Below are 24,853 nucleotides of genomic sequence, written 5' to 3'. Positions count from 1 at the left end.
TTCCCATGATTCACCAGGGAAAATCCATACTACTTTTAATATCTATTTCTTTACTGTCTTTTGCTTCTGTGAAATCACAATCTTTACATTTTATTTTGGAAAGGATCGCGATATCACTTTAAAAAACAAACGAACCCAAATGGGGGCTAGTGCATAATGGATCTTTCTGGTTTTATCTAAATGGACCTGAAGTGCTAATTTAAAAAGCACTTTTTCCATTTTTCTTATTTCTTCCTTTTTCAGTTTAAGTATCTAATTTAAGGTTTAATATCTTTTCCATTGTTTGGAGAGGATATTTTTAGATGTGACTGAATCAATTAGTAGAAATATTTAAAGGTTTTAGTTTTTTTAAACATCTACTCAGCATAATATCCGAGCTGTTCAGGTCACCATGCTGCATTATACAGAGTATGGGTTGAGCTTGGAGCTATTGAAATGAATAGATGCAGAAGAGAAATCTAGTGCTTCTGATAATTTATGAAAACTTGCCTCTAGACAGCTAAAATGTTCAAGTAAAATAGTCTGAAAAAACTCCTTTAAGGGGATTTTATGAAAATGCTGACTTCAGTGCAGAGGCTTGCATTGTGAACTGACAAATGTTATTCTGAAACTCATAGCTCAGTGGTCAGTAGATAGTATGTAAAAAATTAACAAGGCCATATTCTGTTGGAATATGCTGCTCCCAGTGGATCCGGCAGTGCCAGTCTCTTGCAGCTATATATCACCAGGTAGTTTTTAAATGAAAACAGTACTTCTGTTGGTTGATACATGTTAGGAGCAGACGGATGTCTACCACTGTAGTCAGGGATACAAAACAAAGCATGTGAGGCTCTAGTAGGAAAAACACTTGGGTGTCATAAAGACCACTACAACTTGAGTACACTGGTTTAAGGGAGGGAGTAAGTGATGGTGAAAGACGAGAGACAGGGAGCAAAATCTCCATCTTCTCTAGTCATAAACCCCCACTGTTAGGTCTTTACATTCTGTATTTTTGCACTGATTTCTGATGTGTGTTCCTCCCTCAGATGTCATGTTTGTTTTCACTGAAAAGGCTGGGTGTGTTTTTGCAGGAGACGCCAAGCCTCCTCAAGCTCTGGATGCTGGATTTGCACCCGCAGTGGAAGCCAACCCTTTTCAGGCTATGGATGTTGGGTTTGCTCCTGCACCGGAAGTCGAGCCCCCTAATGCTGTCAATGCATCTACTCCAGTGGCAGACACCAGCTTCGCCCCAGCAGATGCTATGTCCCATTACACTATGGATTTGGAATTTGCCCCAGCAGAAGATGCAGGGTTTGCCCCAGCAGCAGATGTGGAATCTCACCATGCTGTGGATTTGGCATTTGCCCCAGCAGCAGATGTGGAATCTCACCATGCTATGGATATGGCATTTTCCCCAGCAACAGATGTGGAATCTAACCATGCTGTGGATTTGGCATTTGCCCCAGCAGCAGATACTAAATCTAATCATGCTATGGATTCTGAATTTGCCCCAGGAGCACATGCAGAGTTTGCCCCTGAAGCAGAAATCAACCATCATCATGCTATGGATTCTGGGTTTGTTCCTGTAGCAGACACCAAGCCTCTTCTTGCCGTGGATTCTGGGTTTGCTTCTGCAGAAGCTAAGTCTGCCACTGCAACTGACACCATGATTGCTGCTTCTGAAGAGCTGATGACTTCTGAGTCTTCTCTTGAGCAAGACAAGTCACCCTTCAGCAAGCCTCCTGCAGGTGAGTTTTATTTGGCCTTGAAGTAGCATGGCAAGTGGTGTGAGAGGGCACTGTAACTTGGTGTAGCACTAGCAGCAACACTCCCGATAGCAGGTAGTGATGGCTATACAGTTGCACAATTGTCATAAGACTGTCAAATAAAACTTGTATTTTTTTTAACAGTTCAGATTATCATAAAATCCTAGGATAGTTTGGGTTAGAAGGAACCTTAAAAGATCCCTAATTCCAACCCCCTGCCATAGGCAGGGACACCTTCCACCAGACCAGGTTGCTCAAAGCCACATCCAACCTGGCCTTGAACACAGCCAGGGATGGGGCAGCTGCAACTTCTCTGGGCAACCTGTGCCAGTGATACTACGATATGACTTGCACAAAACATGGTAAGCAGAGCTCAGTTTGGCTGTCAGGATACAGAGAAAGTACTTACTGAGGACTTTTCCCCTCATAAAATATAAAATTAGTCTTGATGACTACTTTAATTTTTTTTTAGGCTTGGCATTTTTAGCAATGATGTCTGGTTTTCAAGACCGCCATAGTGACATTTTAGTTCATCCCTGTCAGTACTTGTTTTTGTATCACTGTCATCCTTGGCCGATACAGAAATCTCCACAGATCCTGCATTGTTTTCCAACAAAGGTTCTGATCTCAACACCAGTTTCTGAATAGACTGATAGGCTTTTTGGGTAATTTCGTGACATTTACTTGGGATGACTATAGGCATTGAAGTGGCAAGGCAGGCATTTTCATTTTTTCCATGTGGTGGACAATAGATTTGCTGTGCTACTTGGATTTCTCAAAGTGCACCATCATTTCAGAGAGAAAATGACTGTCAACATATAGCAAATACTACTGGACAGAGGCAGTATATGTGGACTGGTTGCAGGTTGTGTTGGAGTGAGATATTTTCTTTCTTACTTTTTAATATACTTTGGTTTAATGATAACTGTCAAAAGTGGGATGTTTTAGGAAAAAAAAAACCTTACTGGAATGTAGTAACTGGGAGGCATAGGTGGGTGAATGAAAGAGTAAACACCAGACAATACAGGAAGGATATGCTTTAATTGAGCACTTAGGCTTTCAGGAGAGGAGCTCTGGTAGAAATTGATCCTGAACAGCACATTTCCACTGTTTTGAAAGTGAGGAAAACCTTTTGTTTCTTGGAAGAATTAAGTGATTTTTGTCTTGCTTAATCTGATCTAAATTAAAAATAAGATGACTTTTTATTCTTAAACATTTGTTTCCAGAAGCAACTGCAAATGTGGAACAAGAATTGAAAGCCCCAGAAGGCTGTGTTGATCTTTTAGAGCAAGCTAATGTTGGCAAGCCGCCTCCCAGCAACCAGGAAGAGCGTCTTCTGGAGCAGACAAACCATCTTTCAGAATCAGCAGGTGAGAAATGCAAACCGCAGCATGAAACACTATCAACTAATTCTGCCCCATTGCCTCTCATGTGAAGACAGGATGAGAGAGCTGGGCTTGTTCAGCTTGGAGAAGAGAAGGCTCCAGGGAGAACTTAGAGCAGCTTCCAGTGCATAAAGGGAAGTGCCTAAAGGGGATGACAAGAAAGCTAAAGGGCTTTTGGCAAGGGTCTTTAGGAATAGGACAAGGGGGAGTGGCTTTAACCTGCCAGAGGGGAGATTTAGATGGGATCTGAGGAAGAAGTTCTTCCCTGTGAGGGTGGAGGGGCCCTGGCACAGGGTGCCCAGAGAAGCTGTGGCTGCCCCATCCCTGGAAGTGTTCAAGGCCAGGTTGGACAGGGGCTGGAGCCACCTGGTCTAGTGGAAGGTGTCCCTGTCTATGGCAGGCGGTTGGAACTGGATGGTCCTTAAGGTCCCTCCCAACCCAAACCATTCTAGGATTCTGATTCTTTCTCACAGACACTGTTCTCCTGTCTTTGTCAAGTAAAAAGCAACAAAGCTTTAATGTCACAAAGGTTATTAGTGCATGCTGACATGGGCAATTAGCATTTGAAATTACCATCGTATAACTTGTCCTTTTCTTCCTCATCTGTAGTTGTGCCAATGTCTGTCATAGTTTTTATTTCTGTTTAAAATCTAAATAAAATTAATTACATCAATGTAATTATGTTTTACAAATTAAAATTCGTTCTAATTACATGTATCTAGTAATTTGGTAGTGTCTGCATGATTATATGCTAAGGTATATAGGAATGCTAGATGATTAGCATTAGAATGGGACTCCAGAGTGATAACAGAATATATTCTGGAATTCAGCTCCAGTGGGAAGCTGGTGTCGTCTGAATTTGATTGATTACAAGAAGGGGGGGTGAGAAGCCTTACCAACCAACCCTCACCCTGTGCTTAAGCTGTAAGACGGTCTTTGCTTCATGTTTTACTTCCACCTTGGTATGTTTGCAAAATATGAAATTGCTGCTTGAAATGGCATTGTGAGGAGATAATATGTAGTAGACTACGATATCTTATAAACTTAATTCTTATGAAAAATAGAGTAAAACCTGTACCCTTTCCCAGGGCTTGCTTTTAAACTGCAGGTTGCTGCTATTCCTAAGAACTGAAGCATTCTGTTCTTATTTTTTGTATTTCCATTCCAGTAGAGGCAAAAGAAGCTGTTGCACTAGAAAATAAAGACCTCCTTCCAGAAAAATCTGTTACTGCTGTTACAGAGAAACAAAAGGAGGAGGCAGAACACAACCATGTCCAACATGCAGAATCTCAGCCAGAAAAAACCCTGCAGGAGCCCACAGGTAGAATATAAATAATAATTCCATTTTAGAATGGAAATATTCTCTGTGAACTGTTCACCTTTTCACCTTTTCCTACTGACTGCATTGCCACCTGAGCAAGCAGAAATCTCTTTTTCACGAAGCAGCTGTGTGGTTCTGTGCATTCACTGGGGATTCTGTTTGCACTTTGCCTCTTATCCCTGCCCTCTTAAATGCACTTTTCCCCTCCACGTTCACCAGACTAATAGCCCAAATATGTCTGCTGCTGGTACTTTATCACTGAGACTGGCTTATTTCTATTCTGCTGTAGAATTTAAAAGCTCACCATCATATTGCCATTACCACTAGCTTTTTATGTTGGTATTAAAAAGGACCATTAATTCTTATTACAGTATTCCCAGTGAAGACCTCCTTCCAAATTGAGTTTTGTAATTATCAAAGGAAATGTAATTTTTTTTTCCTGGCCCATTAATGCAGCCTTTCCTAGCTGTTACTGCTTACACTTGTGACTGGAGGCTGATTTGTGGGCCAGGGCTAACTGACAAATAACTGATGCTCTCTTTAAAATCAGTGGCCTGTAGCTAAGGAAACCTAGTGTTGCCTACAATGGTGTACAGCAAATGACTTCTGTTACAGAGGTTCTGCCCTCCACTGCTTCCACCCTGGGTACTTTGGGAGACTTGGCACTTTCACTCCCCCTTCCCCATTATGACTGTTCTCTCTTCCCTAGTCTCATCTTTCCACTAAACTTCTATTTTCATATTATGGAAGGATGCCAGCTAGAGATATAAAAAGTATATCTGTTATCTTGTCTTGCTAAGACAAAATGGGTCCTTAATGCATCTTTAAAAAGCAATAGCATGTCCTTACAAGAACTGCTGCTTTTTGGTGGTGTAAGAGCATGTATTGGGAATTATGTATTTTTAAATTGCATTGACGTATTTATCGGTAGCGGTTTAAATAGGTTTTGCGTGTAAATGTCTATCCCAGCCCTACTGAGGTGGCTTTAGAATTAGTGTGGTATCAGTGCTGGAAAATTCTGCATATATGACTGTATGGAGTGTTTTAGCTGGCTAAAATCACATATTTAGTGTATTTAATTTTTTTATAAAGCAAATAGTCTCTTTGATGTTTGAGCAGGCTTCCTGTGTTCCAGGTCTACCTACTGCACAAATAAGGCAAGCTAACAAATCGAGTGAACGCAGGTTTGGCAGAGCAAAACCTGCACCAGTGCCTATTACTGATGTACCAGAGGAACGCCTAATAGGTCTCCCACAACAGAAGAGCACTGACCCAAAAGTAGACCCCTATTCTGTAGTGGAAACTGGATGTGTGGCTGGAACATCCCCTCGCACTAGGGTTTCACATAAAAAGGCAACTGAGCAGCCATCCAGTGTTCTCTCAGAGTTTGTGGAAAGCTGCAGAGATCTACCAAGGGAGAGTTGGGATTTGGAAGGCTCTCTCGCCATTGTGAAGAAAAAGAAAAAGAAACCAAAACAAAAGAGAAACCAGCTGCCAAGAACAATGGAGTTCTGGGATGAAAATGGAACAGTGTCAAAAGCTCCTAGAAATTCTCCATTTGCTGTTGAACTGCAAAAGCCAGATGTCTGTCCTGTAATGCCTGCTGCAGCTTGCACGGAGCAGTCAGTTGCCTCAGGACACAGAGCTTCGGATATGCCAAAGGATGCTAAAAAAATAACTGGAAGTCATATCCTGGATGAGCAAAATGCCTTTTCGGTGCCAGCACCAGGACAGCAGGCCCCAAAACCCAATGTGCCATTAGAATCAGTGTTGGATGCAAAAAATAGAGAGGTCATGAAAACAGAAGAAATGAGAGATGACAGTTTGTTGCAATCTAAAGGCAAAAGAAGAGAGGTTCCCTTGGAGCAGCTAGGGGAGACTAAAGTGAGGGAATCTATTACAGCAAAGGGGCCAACCAAGGCCATGGAAAGAGATTTTCTTGATAAAAATGGGAAGGAGTATAGGGAGTCAAAATGTGCTGGCCTGACAGCATCTCCTTCAGAAGCAATAAGTCTAAGCAAAGTAGAAACTCCTTTAGAGACCAAACCTTCAGAATTGCTTCTTTCTGACAGAAATAAGGAGGCTAAATCCACATCCCCCAGGAGTGAGGCATTCAGTGACCCTGTCCATTGTGAGGTTCAGACCTCCAGCAAGTCACTGGAAGCAGCAGCAAAGAAAAGAGGTACTTGTGAAAAAAGCAAGGGGGTTGAAAATGAACCCTTCAAACAGCCCACCCTTCCAGAGGCTGCAGGCCTGTCGGACAAGCTTTCTGTTGAGCCAAAGGCAGCTGATGAAACTAAAACAGTGTCCCCCAGTAAGTGCATGGCTGTTGACTTTTGTACTTCAGAGGGAGGTTTGAAGCTCCCAACAGATACTACAGAAATTCTTGCTGCACCATTAATTGTACCGAACCCCAAGGAAGTTACTGCTTTGCAAAACAGAAAGGCTGATAGTTTTTCAGAGCAGACATTTCTTCCGTCAGCGAAGTCTGATGCAACCAAACATCCCACCTCCACTGAAGCAGTGGAAGGAATGATGGGAGCAGGTTCCCCTGATAAAAACAAAGGGAAAGGATTTATTGCGTTAGAGCAGCAGGCTGGAAGAGATCCCGATACTGCACATGGGATGGACAGACCTAAAAAAAAGCGTGGTGAAGGGAAAGTAAAAAAGATCAAAAGCTTCTCCGAGCAGGTGATGTTTTCAGAGGATGCAAGCAGACTAAACGATGGAGTGAGGATAGATGAGACTAGAAAAGATACAACTTACCCTGATAAAGGTAGAGGTTTTGCTGCTAGAGGACATCCGTCAGTAAGCATTGCACATGCTTATCCTCCAGACAAGCCCAAAAAAAGAGGTAGTGATGGAAGAAGCAAAAAAGGTGAAAGAGGTTTTTTCCAGCAGCCTTTTCTTGAGAGTAAGATGGACCCAAGTAGCTTTCCTGACATAACTGATAAAACTGAGGAGGTTAGTGTTAGTGATAAAGGCAGAGAGAGGGTCTGGGTTACTGCTGAGTGTTTTCAGGAGAGCATATCAGATATAAGTAAAATGCAAAGGCCAACTGAACTGGGAACAGAGGAGCCTAAAAATGCTGGGAATAAAGAAATAGCCAATTTGAGTGCTTTAGACCAGCCATTCCCGCTGGAGAGTAAGAGAGTGGAAGCGGACCATCTCGTTATGGCTGACATGATCAGCAAAACAGAAGAGGTAGATTTGATTAACAAAGGCAAGGAGGCTGGAATAACTTCTGAATCAGTGGTGAGGAATTCTGATGCACTGCTGGTGGCAGACAAACCAAGAAAGAGGAGCAGTGAGGGGAAAAGGAAAAAACCTGAAAAAAGTCCTTTGAGGCAGGCAGCTCTCCGGGATGCTGGGGTGGAAACAAGCAGTTTTCCAAGCAAAGAGAAGGTGGCTGGGGGCACAAAAGAAATTACCTTTGACAAAGATAAGGTGTCTGGTTTTAAAAGAGAACTTGAGCTGGATAATCTGTCAGGTATAACCAAAGAGGTGCAGGCAAAGCCTGAAATACAGGGTGGTGATAGAAAAAGTTTCTCAAATCAGCCAATTCTTTCAGGTAATAAAATAGAGGCATCAGAGCCAGAAATAGTCACCACTAAAGAAACTTGGCCCGTGAATAAAGGTAAGGAGGTAGATACAGCTGAGCCTCAGCCAGAGCACAGGTCAGATGCAGCTGCGGCGCACAGTCTGACCAGGGGACTGGTGATGGACAAGCCTAAGAAAAAAAGTAGAGATGTGAAAGGCAAAAAGGATGGAAATAGTCTTGAGCACTCTGTACTGAGTCCAGGTAACATCCCTGTGGTAGGTGAAGAGTTGGGAAACATTAAACAAACTCAGCCTTTTGATAAAGGCAAAGAGACTAATTCCAGTACCTTAGCCAGTCTGCTAGGTGACTTGACTGATACTACTGAAGTACAAGCTCCTGCTGTACCTCTGGAGCCAGAAAAATCACAAACAAGTAGTAAAGAGAAATGCAAAAAGACAGAGGCTAACCTTCAGCAGCCATTCCTTCTGGAGCATAAAGCAGGTGCAGAGATGTTTCCTCCTCATGATGTGGAGATAACCAACAAATTTGAAGCAGGAAGTCCCTCTCCTTGCAGCAGTGGTGGGGAGCTGCCTGTCCTAGAGCACCCAACAGTGGCAGATCACACTGTGACTGCAGTTACTGATAGATCTAAAAAGAGGGGTCATGATGGAAGTAGTAAAAAGGCTAAAAATGCCTCTGAACAGCCTGTTCTTCTAGAGACAAAACCAATCAGGAGTGAAGTACAGCCTCCTGTGGGATCTGAGATGGCATATGGAATGGAAGCCATGGATTTTGTAGATGAAAATAGAAATATTAAAAACTTCCCCATTGGCCCTCAGATGTTTTGGAATAATAAAGGCAATGACTTGGAATCCTTTGCTCAGACTGCAGGGACTGCCTCTGATAACACTGTCAGTGTTTCTTCTGGCTTCCCAAAGCAGACTGATGAGGGTGCAAGAAGTAAGGGGCTTCCTCCTCCAGAAGCAATAGCAGAGAAAAGCAGCAAAGAGCCTGGACCTGATGATAAGGAAGAGATACAGAAATCTTGTGAGCAGCCCATCAATCTGGGACACAAAGAGCCTGGAAAAGAGGTTTCAAAGAAAGATGGTGAAACCAAGGAGGTTGGTCCCCAGGATGGCAGTGAGGCAGGTAAACCCCTTTCTTTGGATCAGTCAATTAAACAGGACAGTAAGTCAAAGAAGGACGAAGTTCCCCTTTCTCCTATGGCAAAAGTGGATGATAAAGAAATAACAACCACTGATAAAAAGCACAACACTTCCTCAGACCTTCCTCAGCAGGTGGCAGATTCAGAAAGTAGACCAGCTCCTGTAAGTGCCAAGGGGACAGAGAAACTAGAGGTAACTGCCTCTTCTAAAGGGAAGGATTCAGAACTTGTAGTGGTACCGGAGGGCAGAGCAGAAGCAGCTGTGTTGCAGGTTGTGGGAGAAGCACCAGTGGAGAGTAAACCTGAAGAGCCTAAGTTGGATGGAGGCAAGAAGAGTGAGCAGAGCTCACCAAAGTACTCGAGCATTTTGGACAGTAAAGTGATGGAAACAGAAGCTGCTGGTTTAAATCTGGCAGCTGCCCAAACAACCAAACTAAGTCCTGAAGGTAATGATAAAGGGCATTCTCAGCTTGCAGAAGTGGATGCTTCTCAGGATGGGGAAGCCCACCTAAAGGATGCCCTGGCATTGAAGTCTGAAGTAGATACACCTCAAGACACAACTAAAGAAAAGGAAGGAGAGTGTGAACAAAAGGTTGTGAAGGAGGCAAAGAAAGAGAGAGTTAAAGCAGCAGAACAGATAAAAAGCTACATGAGACCCACAAAGTCAAGAGGGGTGCCAGCTCTGCCAGCCAGGTCTGCTGCGCCAGACAGAGAGAAACAAAAGCAGCTGAAACCCACTGGTATGGGCCGGCAGAAGCAAGAAAAAGGTGTGTGTTTGCCGTTTGAGCTAGCAGCAGTAATCCAGACGGCTTGCCTGCAAGACCTTGCTGTTTGTCAGTGCGTTGGCATGAATACATAACCGTTAATCCTATGTGGCACAAGCAAGTGTGGCATGACTGGGGTTTTGGCTGATCTTAAAAGGCTGTTGGTTCTGCTTGCCTGTCTCACAGTGCTAATTCCCAAAATTCAAAGGATTGACAGTTTAATCTAAGTACCAGAACTCTTGATTATTTTTTTTATCATTCAGATTTAATTTTACATATATATTGTCAAATATTTAAGTAAACTTGCACTTTTTAATGTTATGTTGCATTAGCTTCTTGTCATCTGAGAGTGAAGGTGACCATCTGTGGTGCAGCAGTGAATCACTTGTGATCACTGAACAGCACTGTATGTCACTGGCAAGCAGGGAACCGAGTATCTTGGTGGTAGGAAATGTTCTCTATCTCTGTCGTGTTGAAGGGTTTGGTTTTAATCCTACCTCAGGCTAACTACAACCATCTACTTTTCCTCTTGCCATTGGTTAAGGACTGTATCTCAAGCTATCTTCAACTACTACATCTACAAATGTGCTTCCTTCTAGAATAACAATTTCTACTAAAGTGAAGTTGTAACAGAACAATAGCAGGACTAATATAGATTTTAAGACTTTATCTCTCTGTTGAGGTTACAAATGGGCTGGTAAGTGTTTTGGACCATTTACCTTGGCTGTTTTCCAGGGAATGAGATTCTTGTACTAATAGGAAATGAGATGGAATTAATTTCATAGAATTTAATGAAGTTTATAGGAATTTTGAAATGGGAAACTCTAGTATGAATAGAGATGAAATAAGAAATATTCTTGTACTTCTCATTCTAAACCTTCCTCAGAAAGAACTGGCATCTTCTCTGTGAATTCCAGTCTGCTGAGATGGCCTGGGGAAGTTTATCCGTGCCCTTAGGTGCTCTTAGTTTTTTGCCTTGTCATCAGGCATGCAAGTTTGTTGCTGTTCTGTTTCTGTGGAGTTCCTTGCTGCCAGTTTGCATGATGCAGCCACTAACTTAACAAACGTAGAGCTCAAGTGCGCCTTAACATGCTGGTCAGGTTTTTGAGAGGTTTTGTAATTTTAATGAGTGTTGCGTAACCTGAAGTAGTTCTATTTTAGTGGAAGTGGTGTTCTCTGCATGAACTTGTGCCTGCAGAAGTGATGCTCTTTGGTGCATGACGCTACAAAATAAAGGGAAAGCTAAAGGCAGCATCTTTAAAAAAGACCCCGAACATTTCTTTAAAGCCTTTCCATTGTCTGCCAGAAGTCTTCATTTTCCTTCAGTAACTGCTGTATTCAAGGGAGCAGAATTTTAGTAGCAGATCCATGCAAAAAAGGAAAAGTTCCTCCTGAATGTTTTGCACAGGTAACTTATGTATGGAGTTGAAGGATTCCTGGTTCAGAGTAGTACTTCAGCATCTAAGTTGGTTCATACTTCGCATCTGTAAGTTTGCACAGGACTTTGATGATAGTCTGTTGATTTCATCCTTTCAGCACTTCATAGGCTCAACAAATGTTGGATCTATGTTGAAGCTTTGAATGACTGAGCTTGTTCTGGAAATGTTGGTTGACATGTTCCTCTGGCAATTTAAATCCAAATGCTGCTGAGGAGTGCTAGCCACAGAGCTGGCCCCTGGCATTGCCTTGGGCAGCTTGATGGTGACTGCACAACATCTGGGCTGAGCGACAAAGTTGGTGTGGAGAAGCAGGGCAACAGATTAGCTCTGCCATCCAGATATGTTACCAAGGCTTGTCTCTCTTTCCATTCACGGCCCAACTCATAACAAAGCAGCTGTTCAGTGAGTTGCAAAACTGAATCCCTAAGTTGGCACAACTGGTGTGGAAGTGCCTGAGGCTGGATCTGAGGATGAAACAGTGAATTCATGCATCAGCTGAACGCAAGTCAAAACCAGAAGCTGATGAAGGGAAAGGTGTTGAGATTCCAGACCATGAACGTGCTTGTTTACTGCACAGAGAAGGAGCTGAAGGGATCCAGGAGATCACTATTATAATTCAGATTTTCACTAAGCTGATGGAGCCATAGACTGTACAGGCCTTGCGTGCCTGTTCATCCTTCTGTAAAGGTAACGTTTGACTGCTCAAAGGTTTTATGTTTTTACCTGTCACCAGAACTTGGCCACCACTGCATCTGTATTGGTCAGGTAGGACTGTGAAGCTCATGCTTTACAACACTTACTATCCGCCCATATATGCGTTATTTACTTTTCCCCTGGTGATCTACTGTCAGAATAATGCATGTAGATATTTTGAAGGATCTTCTGCTGAAGTTTAGGGAATAAAATCTCTTTAGCCAGGCTCCCATGTCTCACACTGTGTATTCTAGAATAAGAGGATGGCTTTCCTAAATGCATCGGCTCCTGTGCGTTCTGCTAAAATAGGTACGAGCTTTGTGATACAGCCCCCTTGGGAGTCATGGCAACTGTGATGCTGCAGATTTGTCTCGCTGACAGAAGTTGTATGTATCTCTTGGAAATTAGGCCTGCAAACTTCTGTAATTTTTTTTTTCTAATTTTGACTTTGCAGCTTAAAGTTAAGAAATGCTGGATGTAAGGGCTGTTCATGAAATTTGAATTTAATCCTTTATCCATCCTTCGGATTTATTTCAGCTTCTCATTTTTGTTGTTGCCATTGTAAGAACTGCCCCAGATTCTTCTGGAAAATTATTTTATGCCTTTTAATGTCAGGAAGCAGCTGAGATGATAACCAAACCACATGAGACATTATCAGCCTTTAAAATGCAACTGAGCCTTTATGCTACCTCTTGTGTGGAATTAAAACTAAAATTGGGAATTCTGTCTAAAAAGAAGGGTACTAAAAGTTGTGCTTCCAAGCAGGTGCCCATGGCTGATGTGGGGCTGGGGATCTGATGATGAGAAATGGTTAACAGAGGAAATGCTAGAAGGTTTTCTGTCATCCATATTGAGCCATTTGATTTGGATTTATTGCTAGCATCCCTCTTCCTATTACTCCTCAAGTTGTATTTCATAGAATCCTTGAATTGTCTGGGTTGGAAGGGACCTTAAAGCTCATCCAGTTCCAATCCCCTGCCACAGGCAGGGACACCTTCCACCAGACCAGGTTGCTCCAAGCCCCGTCCAACCTGGCCTTGAACACTGCCAGGGATGGGGCAGCCACAGCTTCTCTGGGCACCCTGTGCCAGAGCCTCACCACCCTCACATGGAAGAACTTCTGCCTCAGATCTCATCTCAGTTTCCCTTCTGTCAGTTCAAAGCCATTCCCCTTTGTCCTATCCCTAAAGGCCCTTGTAAAAAAAGTAACAGCAGTTTCAACAATGAGGCTTTCAAAATATTATTTTCTTTCTCCAATCTGTCATTAATGATGATCCTGTTAAAAAAAAAAAAAGTTTCAGTTTTTGGGGTTCTGTAACTTCTGGTTCTGATCTGCATTGCTGTTCAGGAAGGGGCCATCTTCACATATGTCTGTTACAGTGATGTTCTGGTACTTAATGCTGCTGTAGCTTTGGTGCTGGCAGAGTGAAGCTCTTATTGCATGACCACACTGTGGTCTATATGGTTTTGCTTCTGCATCATTTTCCCAAATATGGAATGGAGGGGCCTGCTGAAGTGGTTGTCTGATGCTTAGTTTCCCCTCTTCCGTCAAGAGCTTCCAGTACAATCTCTGTTGTTGCCTGCTGTGGGCATCCCTCCAGCACCCACCCTTTCAGCTGCCCTGATGACAAGCTGTCATTGCAGCCTGTTGGCACAGCACTGCTGCCTGTAATACAGTACATATTTCTGAGTATGACAGCCCTAAATCCCTTGTGTGTAAATAAGATACATCAAAAAGCAAGAAACACCATCCCTGCTGAATTACAGTATTTGCTTTTCTTCTGCAGCCACAATGAAGCCCTTTCTCTAAATATTTTCTTTTCCTGACTGGTTTCCATTATACTGGTGTCATCGTCATGTGAAGTTGGTTTAGCATTTCCCTGGTAACCTTTCATTCATACAATGTCTTTCATTCTCCTGTGGGACCCCAAACTGTAATTGGGTTTCTCTGCTAGGAGCTGATCAGCCATTTGAACACAATGGGGTAGGATATGGATGTGTCATTAACAGCATCCATCTTACCTGAAATTACAGCACAAAGGCAGTTGTACCTCATAATACCAGTGCTTCTTTAGTAGCAATTGTGAAGTGGTCAGAATAATATCATATAGCAGCTTGTTCATTAGTTAAGACCTGTTAATTATCCCAGTTAGGTTTATGAGAGAAGTGAAAACCAAACAATGTTGCTAGCCAGTTCTCATGTCGGAATTAAACATATTTATCAAGCAGCAATAGAACTTTGCTATTATCTGCTTTCCCCCTATTTTTTAGCACTTGTGTTTTTGTATTTGCTGCTTTAACAGAAGGTTTTGTTGAGGTATCAGTTCTACCCGTCATTTAAGAGTGGGATGAGCTTAGAGGATGCTTTTGCAGATACGGGGTGTTTAGAGGCCCATTTGTCTTCTGTTGGACCAGGGTGTAGCCCTAAATGTGTTCTCTTCAGGGTTGCTCAAAACAGCTGTAACTTCCTGCATATGCCCTTTTTACATTTGTTGGGTTGGTTTTTCACTGGGTGTTACACTGATACTGACTTTATCTCAAGCTGGACTGTCACATGCAGCAGCTCTCACTTGAAGCTGGCACCCACAGTTTTTGGCCATGACATCCTAAGTTTTGTTTCCTTCCTTTATTTTATACTCCTGCCTATTGCTGACACTCCTATTTTGAAGAAAAGCTGGGAGAAAAATAAATATACTCCTGTTTGTAAATTCTGCCAGGTTCAGAATGGTGAACATATTTCCTTAGTGCTGTTTAACTTTCAAGGCTCATCTTTCCTGGCTGATATTGCTAGTTCGTTGCTTCTGTATCAGTTGACCTCACTTTTTTCTGTTTCCGCTATCAAATACACCTGCGATAACCAAATACTGGTAATATTCTGAGTTGGAAACACTCTTGAGTGAGTTCTGATTCTGGTTTTGATTGATTTTCCAATCTCTGGCAGTGCTCAAGGCCAGGCTGGATGGGACCTTGAGCAACCTGGTCTAGTGGAAGGTGTCCCTCCCCATGGCAGGGGAGTTGGAACCAGATGAGCTTTAAGATCCCTTCTAACCCAAACCAGTCTATAGTTGTGTGATTCTATGATCAGTAGGATTTTTAAAGTACACAGGATTTGATCTGCAAACGTCCTGTCCTATAAAACATGAAGCTGTGTTTATGTATTGTACAGCTTCACACCTTTCAAATGTTAAGCTTGTAGTGCAAAGTTACAATGACCAGAACACTAAATATTCCAGTTCACCTTTTTATCCTTTCACCTGGCTTCTTCCAGGCTGTGAATAGAAAAGCAGCGTACAGGTTCAATGGGTAGGGTCATACTTCAGGCTTCATGTATTGCTGCTTGTTTTACATGCAGTGAGTGTTTGACCAAATAGCACAACATGTATGTGTGTGTGTGTGAGCATACAGGCGAATGAGAGTGTAAATTGCAGTTTTATGTTTTTGGTTTTTATAGACTGTGTCCTTGATTGTTCTGGTCAGTCTGATCACTGACGGTGGTTGGTGATAAGATTCTAATGAAAGATCCCGTTAGTTGGCGTTGCTGGCAAGGAGTAGCTCATCATCCTGGAAAGTGATGTTGCCTTAGAAACCAGTGCAAAGGACTGCACAGAAACGATTGTGTTAGATTAAAAAAAAAAAAAAAAAGAAGCAAAGGCATTAGAAGGGATAAGTAATAGCTTCGGGAATGAAGCAAAAATAGAAGCAGTAGGCTGATTCATCTGCTGAGGCTGGAAGCTTGCAGATTGGGTATTAAGTCGTGACGTGTTGATGTAGTGATCTTCGCCTGCTCTGGGTATTGGCACTGTCTCAGCCTGGGCAGCCGTGTGTTACCTGGTGAAGCCCAGTGAAGCAGGCAGGGATTCTTCCCCTTGGAAAATGCTCGTGTTCAGAGAAACAGTATAAGCATCAAAATATATCTAAGCAGCTCAGATAAATTATTACAGATGTGTTTAATATTGGTAATGAAATACGTGCTGTATGTGCTCCTCTTCCCTGACAGGCTTATTTGTGCCAACTGTACCTGAAAAAAAAGAGAGGATTTAAAGATGGTAAGAGGATATTAACAGGCAAAATAGAACCTTCCTCCTTGTGAAACAGGCTGCTATCTCACCACTGGAAGGTTCTGAGAACCTCCAGGTAGCGGGTGAATCTCTGCATCCAGAAGCTGGACCAGGGTCTGACTTGCAAGAGCTTGCAGCTATTTCACTGCCATTGTCTGACCCATTCTCAAACAAAACAAAACAAAAAAGGAAAAAGGATGATGGAGAGCCAAAAGGATTGTGAAACCCCAGGTTTGATATTTGAAGAGTATGAAATCTTCCTTAAGGTTGAACCAAGGGTAAAAGCAGTGAATGGGCTTCCTTTCAGGATCCCAGCTCCTCTGTAGCATTTGCCCTTCCTTATTTGAGCTGTTTTTCAAAATCTGTCCAACTCTTTGTTTTCTGAGCATCCTCCCACCCTTTTCAGCTTATCTTCATTGACTAGTTTCTCTTAGAATTCTTCAGAAAATGCAAGGTTTCTAAGAATCTAAAGGAAAAACTGGGACCAAAGCTCCAGTGTGAGGACTGCTGGTCATGTCTCGAGTGGTGATTTCTGGTCTTGCTGATAATTGGTACAACCACTGTGGCATAGCTGCAGAAGCAGAATATTAGTAAATTTAAATTAAAAAATGTGTTTGGTAGAAGGTAGAGGCGAGGGCACTGGAACTGAGAATGAGTATCTTTAAACAACATGTTGTGGGCAGGATGAAGCTGTCGAAAAGCTCTCGGAACATGAACTCTGCATTACCTCCGTTAATGTCCTGAGAGATTAAATATTAGATGATTTTAGAGATTTTTCATAGCTAAACATTCTCCTGCCTCTGAGTATCCCAGGTATTGAATATGGTTCATTTCCTACATTAAAAAAAGATTATTAAATAAAGGAGCAGTGTTGGTTGTTACTGGCTGTATATTGACATAATGAGTCAGACTTTTCTTCCCAGTGATGCAAATCTCCTCTGTGATACTGGGCTCTGAAGTACCAGCCCTAAATCAATGAGTGTTCTCTCTTCTGTTATAAATGGTAGCTGCTTGCTTAAAAAAAAAAAAAAAAATCAAATAAAACCCTACTAGGTAGTTTCAAGTAGCTTTACAAACTTAACCTGGCTCCTGGGGAAGTGCATTAAGTGATCTGTAATGGATTTACAGCAAAAATCTTGCTTTGGAATTGACCGAGCAATAAAAGAATAGCAGTAATTACACGGAATTAGATGACTTCAAGGTCTGCCATTTTGAGGAGAAGACTAAATACTTCTAGAGTGAACAAGTGCTTGCAAACATTAGTCCTACATCATTGTAGGAGAAAATGAAAGCCTTGAGCTAGGGTCCCATTTTTCACTAGCAAGACACCTATGAATATTTTAAAGTACAGAAAAATTGTTGAGGCCTTTTGAGAAGTGAAGCTTGTGGGTGGAACTATTCTGGTTAATTAGAGGGTGTCATGAAAGATTCATGAAACTTACAGTTCCTTAGTCATTGTTTTTAAATATAGCAGTGTCTTAAATCCAGAGCTTAAATACAAGTAGATAAATGTGTGGATTGTAACATTTCTCAGCAGCAGGTTAAATTCAGGGGGCGTAGTGTAGCTTGCAGTCTCTGGGTGTAAAAATACATTTATGCTCTGTTAAACTGTAACAGGGTGTCCTTTCACTGCATCAGCCTTAAGGACAAAATTTTTTCCCAGACTGGGGTCTATTGATGTCTGTAATGGTCGATGGCTGTAAAGTATTGTAACCCTGGTTCAGAGAAGAAAATTTGGCTTAGTCAAGGATTAATCGATACCAGGCACTTAAGTTAAAAATAGATGACTCTGCAGTTTGGTGCTAGTGCAGTGGTAGCAATGCACAGACTGGTGGCTGAGTGGCTAAAGCAATCTTCAGCCCTCTCTGGTAGTTTAACCAGGGAAACGGTGTCCAGCTCAAGATCACTGTTAGAAAAGCTTTGTCAAAGCTGTTGGATATGGAGGTTTCACAGGATGGCTGATAGTGCACTGTATATATGTTGAGACTCGTTTTGAATAGATCAATGCAAGATGTGAAATGCTAGGTGTAAATTAAGTGCAACAGAAAAAAATGCAGCTCAAAAATACAGTAAGATATGTTCACATTTTAAAAAATGTAATTAAAAATAAGATCTACAATATTTAAGACTACAGACCCCCTCCTGATCCATCCATCCCATTTCATCCTTTTCAGCTTTGTCCACTGGCTTATATACGGTTTCTGAATTGTGAAATCCTCATTACAGCAATGCTTGTGATCACTGTTGACTCCAAAAGAATATATTAAAATTCACCGAAAACAAAGCCCGTGTTCTGAAAGAGGTCATTCTGCTCTGTGCTGTTTGAGGCTGGGTTTGTTTTGGGGGTTTGTGCTTTGTTTTTTCTTAAGGGGAGGAAAATTGCTGACCTCGGGTCCTAAGTCTTCTTCAGAGGGAGGTTGATCAGCGGGAATTAGTAGTTATAAATGTACTGATCATAATACAGTTTGACAGAAAAAGGAGATGCCAATATTTCCCAAAATGTGTAACAACCTAAGAGATGCTGCTCACAGAAATGTCACTTCCCTGAGAGGAGCCAGAGATGGGAATTTCTGTTACAGGAGTGTATTTATTCCTCTTCATTTTTTACAAAAGGATAAAACCTGACATTTCCATTTGAAGTAGTGGCTGAATCCACTAAATGAAGGCGTGCAGCAGGCAGGGGGTGGGGAGGAAGGAGGTTTGTCATGAATACAGGGGGCATGGTGTGTCGTCACCGGCGCCAGCAGCCTGCGAGCTCGGCTCACTCCGAGCTGGTGTTACAGCCGCGGGAGGAAGCAAAGCACTCGGAAATGTCTCTCTCCAACAAGCAGCCCACATCACTCTCCGAATACAGCCAGCTGTGTAAAGGCAAGAACACGGAAAGCTTCTCGGAAGCCTTCCACTGCATGGAGTCCCCGAAAGACTTCGGCAAAACTGAATTCGAATGGCAGAGGACTGAGGGGAAGCTGAATGAGATTGGCTTGAATGTGAACTCAGGACCGATTAAGGATGGGCTCGTTAAGAACGCCGGTTTCACCGATGAGGACAAGCTCTGCTTCTTTGAAGGAAAACTAGACAAAGAGCTAAAAATAGCTCAGAAAGACAAAAGAGAAATTGATGTGCAAGGCAAAAAATATCAGGCAGCTGCAGGTCACCTTGAGAGCTGGTCTTTGATTTCGGAAACGTTTCCTTCTGCTGAAGGCAACTTCGCAAACCCTAAAACTACAGATTTTCATGTGGGACAGGCAGGAGCTGAAAAACCTGGTCCTGGGCTGGGTAAAAATGAAGCCATCACCGATCAGGAGAAAGCTGTCAGTAAGGCTGGAATGGAGAGCAAATGCCAGCCAGACCCAAACCTGCCCAGTGTGTCAGTGTCGGAGAGTGATCCCAGCAAATACATGAAGGAGCAGGAAATCAGCGTCTGGAATCCAAATTTCCATCCTATCCTGCCTAACGATTCCGGGTCTAAAGAAGCAACCGTGAAGAAAGATGGAGCCCCCAGCTATTGTGTAATTGGGGTGGTTAATGACAACTATGTGCAGAGTGGATTTTCTTCTTCCTCAACAGTATCTAAGCCAGAACCTCCAACTACCACTGTAGAGCTTGCACAAGATGACTCCAAAAGTAGTTACTTTAATAATACCACTGAAATGGAGGAAGAGATGGAAGACAAGCTGAGCTGTGCAGACGATGGCAATTTTCTGAACAGGGCTGCCCACCAAAGGAAGGCAATGAGGCGTGCAATGTCAGAGTCCTCTCACTTGTCCGTGCCCCTAACCCTTAACCTGGCCGATAAATACCCTGAGCCGGTGCTTAGAGAAGACGTCGCTACTGGTCTGCTCTCTCCTAATAGCAGCCTGACCCAGTGCTCGAGCCCCACAGCCAGAAAGCCGGCCGCTCCAATGAAAAGGTCAATGACCGTGTCAGAAGAGCAAACATCTGTCTGCAGCTTGGGTGCCGAGCAGAGTTGTGCAGGGCTGCCCAGCCTGGTGGTGAAGGAGCATCAGGCCCTCCCGGCAGAGGAGCCGGCTGCCAAGAAGCGAGAGGAGTGGAACAGCAGCAACAACTCAGTAAAGAAAGAGCTGGGCAGCCCGAGCTTGTATCACAGCAAGCTGGAGCAAATCCCTGAAATCAGCAGCCAGGACAAAGAGAGGGAGGAGGAGGTGGCGGTGAAGAAGGAGAAGAGAAATGCCGCTGATGGAGCTGCTGGGCTTGAGTCTCCGAAAAGCAAATGCAATGAGATGGAATCCAGCAAAACTGCTCCACTGGAAAGAAAAGAAATTGAGGTCAGCAATGTGCAGAGCTCTCCATCTCCCAAGCAAGGAGATTTACCACGTGATGGTATGTTGCTAATTTTTACCTCCCCGGAGAGTGAGCAGACAGTAGCTAGGAAGCACCTAAATGACTTTACAGGCTGCAGGCAGAGGGTGGGTGGCTCGGCACACCTGAAAAGACCAACATTATTCGTGTTCTGATAGTTAGAACAAAGGATGTATTTTGGGAAGGATGAAAATGGAGGGGAAATGTAAAAAAAATAATTGCCTGGCTGATTCTGTTGCAGCACTGGCTATTAATTGCTTGCTGGGATCCTAAACCTAACACATTTTAAAATCTGTAGCATCCACAGTGGTCCACATAGGTCCTTCTTGCCACTCCCTCTTGCGAGCAAAGGTACCCTTCTGATTTGCAGGCTGTATGGCTAGATCAAGGGCGTTAACACGAGTTAAAACCTTTCAGTCTGCATCAAAAAGATCTGTGAATTGGGCTTTTCCATTAAGCTTTCAGCACCTTTTAGAATTTGTGTTTGAAGGGGCTAGCAAGAGTAAATGGGTGGAGCAATTCATGTAGTTAAGCTCTTCCTAATTGTTCCAGTGCAGAAATTCAAAGTGAAATTTCCCTATTACTTTTGGTCCCCTCTCTCCCAAAACCTCAGTTACAGCGGAGCCGTTCCCATTGCTAAGTGTCAATAGCAGCTTGTTTTATTTTGTAGTGTTCTGTTGTTTCGGTAGTGTTGTGATGTATGAGGTCAGGCTTCCCGGATTTAAAATCTGTGAGAAGAGTTGTTAATCTTTGTTCTCCAGCCTGGAACGACATCTCTGTCCCTCTTGCCAGTTCCAGTCAGCAATAAATGTGCCTCTTTTCCCCTGGATTTCGAGTGCGAGGATGGTCTGTGTGCTTTGTTTGTAGCCTGCTTTAATGAAAGCTTTGAATGGGAAGAGGAAAGAAAATGTGTCAGGGAATAAAGACAAAAGACTTGTGTGGGAATTTTTGCATCTGAGGAGTTGTTTTCTATCCAGCTGCTTTGCTGAACCTTTAGTGAACTAATATAAAACTTGAAATTGTAACACCCCAGTGTGAAAGGAGGTAGTGACAGACAGGTGTGTAGAGGGATGCATCCTTCAGGTAGAGCTCCAAAAGAGGCTGTGTTTGGGTTGAGAAGCTGAGCTCTCCAAAGGAATGAGCAGGGAAAGGCAGTCTCTAACCAAGGTGGTGTGCTGCGATAACACTGTTTTTGCAGTGTGTTAGTGACACCCAATGGTCAGTGCGTCGGGTCTTATCGCAGCTCATGCAGGGCTCTCATCACCCATCCTTCCAGCTGTCAGTGATGACTTGCAACAGAATCATGTTCTGTGTCTAATTAGAGCCTTACTTTTCTAATAATTCCTCTAAAATGCTTCTATTTCCAAGACTCATGGTCAGAGATCCACGGAACAAGGTTTTGGCAATGCAAACCTCCCCTCTCCTAAGTGCTGATATGTCTTGCCTTCTTCCCTTTCTCTTATCTTGGTGTTACCTTGTTCCTCATGGTCTGCTTGGCATACAGATTTTAAAGAACTCTGGCAATTTTGAGATGAAGTAGTGTTAGTTTTGGTGGCAGACATTGGGCCTTTAGAGCCTGAACAGAGATGTCAAATCCTTTTGTGCAGGCAGGAGCCATCAGCTGTCCTGTTGATAGTCACTGAAGCGGTCCAGTGAGCTCCTGGCTGCAAGTGCAGTGGAGGGAATGCCTGAAGGTGTGTTTGCTTGGGTGCAAGTAGGACCCATGCAGATCTATGATTACCTGTACTAACAGGGAAAGAAAAGGTACTGTATTTGGCTGTAAGACCAGTTTGGATGGGGTTTTGAGCAACCTGGTCTAGTGGAAGGTGTCCTTGACCACGGCAGGTGGGTTGAAATTGCATGGTCTTTCAGGTGCCTTCCAACCCAAACCATTGTAGGATTCTATTATTCTATGGTTTGTGCACACCTCTCGTATCAGAATTTCTGTGGTGGTGGGGCTTGCAGACATGTGCTCTGCAACTGACATTTATTTGTAACAAGGTGAACTAGGAAAGAGGTTAATATTTGGACAACTAGGAAATCAGGTTTGGCTAGGCCAGCAAATTTGGTCAAGCTTGAGATGCAGCCATTTTAAAACACAGATACCTAGAGTCTTTAAATCACAAAAAAAGACATTTAAAACATAATCTAAAGTGGATTGACATGTTTTTCCCAGAGGGGCTGAGCATCAGGGATGTAAAGGTCACTGAAAGATAGGAATGCTTGCAGTCATCTGGCTGGGTTGGTTTCTGCAGATGGCTAATTCGTATTGCCAAATGCTTTTTTATCAGCATCTAAGTCTAAAATTTTGCTCTCTCACAATCTTTATTTTAAAAGCTGGTTTATCTTCCTTAGAACCGTACAAGCATAGAATCAGCTAGGTTGGAAAAGACCTTTAAGATCAGGTCCATAGGTCTGGGTGTGAACTGATATGGTAATAACTGGGACAAGAATATAGTTGTAACTGCTTTTTTACTCTCTTCAAAATTGCCAGCTGATTGGGTCAGGGTGGTTTTGTGATACTGTGTTGGTAAGAAACAAGCTCTGGTTTTATTCTCTCTTGGAAGAAATAGCAGTAGACTATTAAATGTGCTCTTTGCTTGATATATATGTAGGGTAGAAAGAATTTTTGGAATGGAAAACAGACAAAAATTCCTCAGGTGTAGGATGCTTTCAAACTCTGTGACGAGCTTTTGCTTCCTCTCCCCTGTTAATAAGCAGAAGAGGCGGTTGTACTAAAAGTAACTCAGGCACACAAGCAGCTTTGGCTGTAAGTATGGAACTGATTCTAAATCTGTCCTTTGCATTTTAGTCACGGTATAAATTACCCATGCATATCCTTATCAACTTCCCCTGCTTCAGTCATGGCGTTCTCTGTGCAGGTCTCCAAGCACAGGGCGATGTGTCCAAAATGGGTTTTTGCTTCTCTTTGTTAATTCCTCTGTTTTTCTGCCTATTCTGTCTGCTCATTCTGAGCTTAGCAGTTATGTTTGGGGGAACTTTTGCCTCTTGAACCCTTTTTTCATCCTAAAAACTCGTGAAAGAATTGGCCAGCCTGATTCTAATCATTTGAATGGCATCTCTCTCAATTTCTGCCAGAAGTAGGTTTTCTTGGTCCTGTCTGCCCAGGGTGGTGGGTGTTTTTGCTGAACACCTGCTACTCTGGGAGATTTTTTATTTGAAGGTAACCTACAATCGTATATAAAATATTTCTTCCTTGCAGATAATTGGGTGTTAGTATGGTGGCACGTTTGGTTTAATTTTATTCTGAAAATTGTCCAAAAGGCACACCTGTTCAGTTCTTTCTCATACGACAGGTACTGTAAGTGAGGAGATCCTGGCTGAATATTAATCCTGATCAGAGCGGAGCTGCAGAACTTATTCTGGTCCCTTATTTTATCAGCAATTGCTGCAGATCCTTGCCAAAACAAGCGATCACGTTGTTTCTTGCACTGAACAATAGATTTGATTCATGTTCCTGTTGTGCATAAGCTGTTGTGTGATTTATTCCACGTACCTAATATGTCCCCTCCAGTGGTATCCCTTAGATAAGCGATGTCATTCACCACTGCCTTCACCTTCTGCCTTTTCTCATTTTATGAATTTCATCCAACTTGAAACATTTTCTGCTCTGAAACATGAGGAAATCCAGGCTCTGCTGGACAGTGCTCAGCTGGGACCATCACCTCCCTGACCCTCAGCACTTCAGTGTATGCATCATGAAAATTGTCTTGGTTTTCTGACTCTTATTTCTTTATAAGTCCATAAGCAAGGTGTGCAATCTGCTGTAACTTCTGAATCTCCTGCAGGGTTTTGGTTTTTTTCAGCAGAATACTTTGTGGTTCAGGTAAATACAGAATCCAAGACTTGTAACATGATTATGTTAGACTATGATAACCTATGGCCTCAGGTTTACACAGATTGAAGTTAATTATGGGATTAGGAAATACCAGCCCAGCTACCTCATAATGAGCTGGTAATACTCGTTCAGGTAATGTTAGTGGTGTGGATGGTGACCTGCTAACAAGGTTCCTCGCCAAATGAAATCGGGCTTCTACTGAGTGTTTAAAATTGATGTTGAAAGTGTTGTAATCATTGCATAAATAGGTGGGTTCCCTGTTCTGTAACACCCACTGAGCTTTTGCAAAAACTGACTGTCCAAGGGACATGGCCTTCAAAACAACGGTTCACAGCAAACACCGGAGCTTGCCTCTCCCCCTTTCTCTGGGGAGGGAGATGAGAAGAGCAAGGAGACGTGTTAGGAACAGAAGACAGGTGGAGGGCAGTGCATGCTGATCTTGTGCAGGGATGTTGTTTATGGCCATGTGCTTCTCATCCCTGGAAACTCATGTTGCAAGCTTGAGGTGTCAAGGGTGGAAGGACTTAACAGGAATTTCTACTGGTGGATCTTCAAGGTATGCT

General features: G+C 42.9%; 1 protein-coding gene across 6 annotated transcripts in view; it reads left to right on the top strand.

Moving 5' to 3' along the window:
- The window catches only part of MAP4 (microtubule associated protein 4), a 164,206-nt gene that overhangs the window by 105,954 nt on the left and 33,399 nt on the right, over positions 1-24,853 (top strand). For 4 of the 6 annotated variants that reach the window (XM_065667017.1, XM_065667015.1, XM_065667016.1 and 1 more), the window contains 3 exons: positions 1,071-1,727; positions 2,972-3,115; positions 4,299-4,451. In XM_065667017.1, the coding sequence (XP_065523089.1) occupies positions 1,071-1,727; positions 2,972-3,115; positions 4,299-4,451 (954 nt within the window). Of the gene's footprint in view, positions 1-1,070; positions 1,728-2,971; positions 3,116-4,298; positions 4,452-5,600; positions 9,925-24,853 lie in introns of those variants that run through there. The other 2 variants (XM_065667010.1, XM_065667011.1) reach the window with 2 other exon arrangements.

This window comes from Lathamus discolor, chromosome 2, assembly GCF_037157495.1.
Source record: "Lathamus discolor isolate bLatDis1 chromosome 2, bLatDis1.hap1, whole genome shotgun sequence".
In the NCBI taxonomy this organism is placed as follows: Eukaryota; Metazoa; Chordata; class Aves; order Psittaciformes; family Psittacidae; genus Lathamus; species Lathamus discolor.
Note: the sequence above shows the minus strand (reverse complement) of the source record. Positions and strands in the feature narration are given on the sequence as shown.